This window comes from Atta colombica, unplaced genomic scaffold, assembly GCF_001594045.1.
Source record: "Atta colombica isolate Treedump-2 unplaced genomic scaffold, Acol1.0 scaffold80, whole genome shotgun sequence".
Taxonomy (NCBI): Eukaryota; Metazoa; Arthropoda; class Insecta; order Hymenoptera; family Formicidae; genus Atta; species Atta colombica.
Window position 1 is genome coordinate 65,663 of NW_017259573.1, and position 3,603 is coordinate 69,265.

Genomic DNA, 3,603 nt, shown 5'->3' on the forward strand with positions numbered 1-3,603 from the left:
TCAATTTTTTTAAAATAAATTATATATTTTAAATAAATTTATTTGAAATAAGATCGAGCCCTGATAATTTGAACTGGAGATATAAATGACGATAATAGAGTAAATAATAAAATTTTTTAATGTAAATTATTAATACATTATATCCTATTATCGATATATATTATGGTTATCATTTATAATTCACTGATAGCAAAATTAAAGAGATAATATATTTAATATGTCTTTTAATTTTAAGTAGAAATATATAAAATGATTTGTAATTTGCTTGTCTGTTATAGACAAGAAAAACGAGATAGAATAAAGGCGAGATTGGAAGAGATTGAAGATGCACCTGAAATCTTGGAGGAAAAATGTATACGTTTGGCAGCAGCAATCAGTAGAGCAACGTCACTTGCAGTATACACTGGTGCTGGTATTAGCACAGCAGCATCTATTCCAGATTATAGAGGAACTAATGGAGTTTGGACTCGTATGCAACAAGGAAAGGACATTGGGTAGGAATCATTTTAATTGAACTTAATCCTATATGGCAATAATTTTTTTTTGCAATAACCTTATTTTAATCTTCACAAATATAGAGATTGTATAATAAAATTTATGAAAGATTTTATATAATGATTAATAAACTTTTTTTCATTTCAATTTATTAATCTTTATTAATTAACAAGTTTAATATTTGAGAGATTTTGTTCAATATTTATGAAAGATTTTGTTTTTTTAAATTTTGATTTATATTTCTTGTTCCTTTATGTCAATTAGGTTTACATTTATTTATTATTTGGCACAAATAAATTAAAGATAATTTACTCTTTAATATTGTACAGTTATCAATGGTAATTACAGTGCAATAAATATAATAATATATAATCTGTCAATATAACAGTAAACGTAAGAAATATATTTATATACTACATACACAGTCGAATGAAAGTTCGTAAAGTTAAAGTTCTCAGTTTTTATTTTAACCTCCATAAAAGTAATGTAACCTCCAAAAAAGTCTTAGCCCTCCCATATAATAATCGAGCACATATGTTCACACATTTGTTTACTTTTATGGAGGTCGATCAGTCCCGAGTTACTTTTATAGAGGTTCGACTGTATTTTTATATTATATTTATTAGATATTATACACAAATATGAGAGAGAACGCTAATCATCAGTCAAAGTTAGATGTTATGAATACAATATATATTCTTAATTTTAAAATTTAATTATCTCAGATCTGTATGCCAAAACTTTCGGACATTAAACACAATCAATCTGAAACTAATAATATAAGTATGATAAGGCGCCAAAACATTTGACATTCCTATATACAAAATAAATAGGATGCTCCTATTTATTATTTATTTATTTGTTTATTTATTTATATTGTTTATATTATTTATATTTTCGACAGGAATCATGATCTGAGTCAAGCTGAGCCAACCTTGACCCATATGGCCCTTTATGCATTATATAAGGCGCGAATCCTCAAACATGTAGTTTCTCAAAACTGTGATGGATTACACTTACGCAGTGGTATTCCGCGTAATTTTCTCTCCGAGGTACACGGCAATATGTATGTAGAAGTTTGTAGAACATGCAAACCATCTAGAGAATATTGGAGACTTTTTGATGTAACTGAAAAGACTGCACGATATCAACACGGTACAGGAAGATTATGTCACAGATGTAATTCAATACTGCAAGATTCTATCGTTCATTTTGGTGAAAGAGGTAATTTGCCTTGGCCAATCAATTGGAACGGGGCAACTAGAGCTGCAAAGCAAGCAGATGTTATATTGTGTTTAGGGTCTAGTCTGAAAGTTCTTAAGAAGTATCCATGGTTATGGCAAATGGATAAGCCTGTTCAGAAAAGAGCTTCTCTGTACATTATTAACTTGCAATGGACTCCGAAAGATGAGAATGCAGTTTTGAAGATAAATGGAAAATGTGACGAAGTAATGAGAAAAATTATGAGTCATTTAGGTCTAGAGATACCGCTTTATAATCGTACAAAGGATCCAATCTTTTTTCATGCGATAAAGCTTCAAAATGATGAACAATTCACTAAGACTCAACCGTGTCTTGAGGAGCCAGCAATTAAAGAACCTCTAAGTCAAAGCAGCGATGAAAATGTTAAATGCATGGTAGAAGAGATTGACAAAAAAGACTGCATATCATCCTTAGCAGTGACTGATATAACAACTACCTATCCGGCACCTTTTTTCACTGCTTTGCCGTTTCTATCTATGGGCTTGCCATTTCCTCCTATGTATATGTATCCACAATTGACACCATTATTTTATTATCCTTTTATACAAATACCAAACATGCCAGTGGAAACACCAAAACCGAAACCAGCTTGTTCATTTTGTATGGAGCATGAAAGCTCCCTTACCTGTTTGTATTATCAACGTGACGGAGATTGTCCAGAACCAATAAACATCAAGAATGAACAAAAGCAAGAGGAAGGTGATTCACTAGTGATTCGAGCGGATACTTCCATAGCATCTCCAAAAAATCCAGGCTGGTTTGGTAAAGGATACCGTAAGGGTATGAAGAGGAAGCGGTAGCATCCACTCTATGTAAATTTATGCAATATGCTTGTGACCGACTATTTATCGGGGTTATACAATAATCATATACAATATATTTACATATATAAGTATTTACAGTCTCCATATCATAATAAAACTCGTGCATATTTTGTAGATTTATAGCAATTTGATTTCAGTATTAAAGCTTTAAAAAAATAGACTGAAATTTTTGGAAGTATTTTCTAGTGATGCAATCCATTATTTTTGCTTGCTTCGAAATACACACTATGTCGAACTTTAAGCCTATTCTTTTTAGCTGAACTTTTTGCACGGTTCATATATTTTCTCTTTCTTTCCAATGTGGAGAGAAAAGGAAGAAAGATGTATCGTGCAAAAAGTTCAGCTAAAAAGAATAGGCTTAAAGTTCGACATAGTGTGCAAGAACTTCAGCTAAAAAAAAATAGACCTTTTCTCCGAAATAAACAAATGGAGTTCACATTTTAATAAAGTTTTTGAACAATAATTATTTATAATTTTCAACGAAATGTTTAATCTTTATCTTTAAGGCTCTTCAGTATTCATTTCAGCCATATTGAAATCGTGACATCATAAGTGAGAAATGTGTCATAAGCGTTGATTTTTTCTTGCATGCCATTTGTAAATAAAGAGAATTTGAAAACAAAATGATGAGATCGCTTTAAAGCATTTGCAAAAATGAACAAAGACTCTCCCTTGATAGTCAGTCGAAAAGGCTCATGAAATGAAAATAGACATGCATATTGATGTGTTTCTCGTTTATGACATCCCGATTCAATAAAAAGCTAAAGTGACTATTCAGAAACTTTAAGGAGGTTCTTGTGTTTAATAAAATAAGTCAGTAATATTATATATACATAATAAGAAGCTTGATTATATCAATAATATTAAAAGAAAATTTCATTAATATTTATTGTTTAAGAAGATATTTAATTCTACAATAAATATATGTAATTTTACATTACAAACATATGTAAAATCTTATTCTGTATATATATTTTTTCTTAATTTGAAACACTTGCATATAAGACCACCATTTCGAAAA

At 29.9% G+C, this 3,603-nt stretch overlaps 1 protein-coding gene across 1 annotated transcript in view; it reads left to right on the forward strand.

Annotated features, from left to right (window-relative positions):
* LOC108692714 (NAD-dependent protein deacetylase sirtuin-7) overlaps nucleotides 1-2,751 on the forward strand; it is an 8,175-nt gene extending 5,424 nt beyond the window's left edge. Inside the window, exons 3-4 of the mRNA XM_018201105.1 lie at nucleotides 279-494; nucleotides 1,400-2,751. Of these exons, the coding sequence (XP_018056594.1) occupies nucleotides 279-494; nucleotides 1,400-2,558 (1,375 nt within the window). The 3' untranslated portion in view covers nucleotides 2,559-2,751. The remainder of the gene's footprint in view (nucleotides 1-278; nucleotides 495-1,399) is intronic.
* Nucleotides 2,752-3,603: the final 852 nt, after the last annotated feature.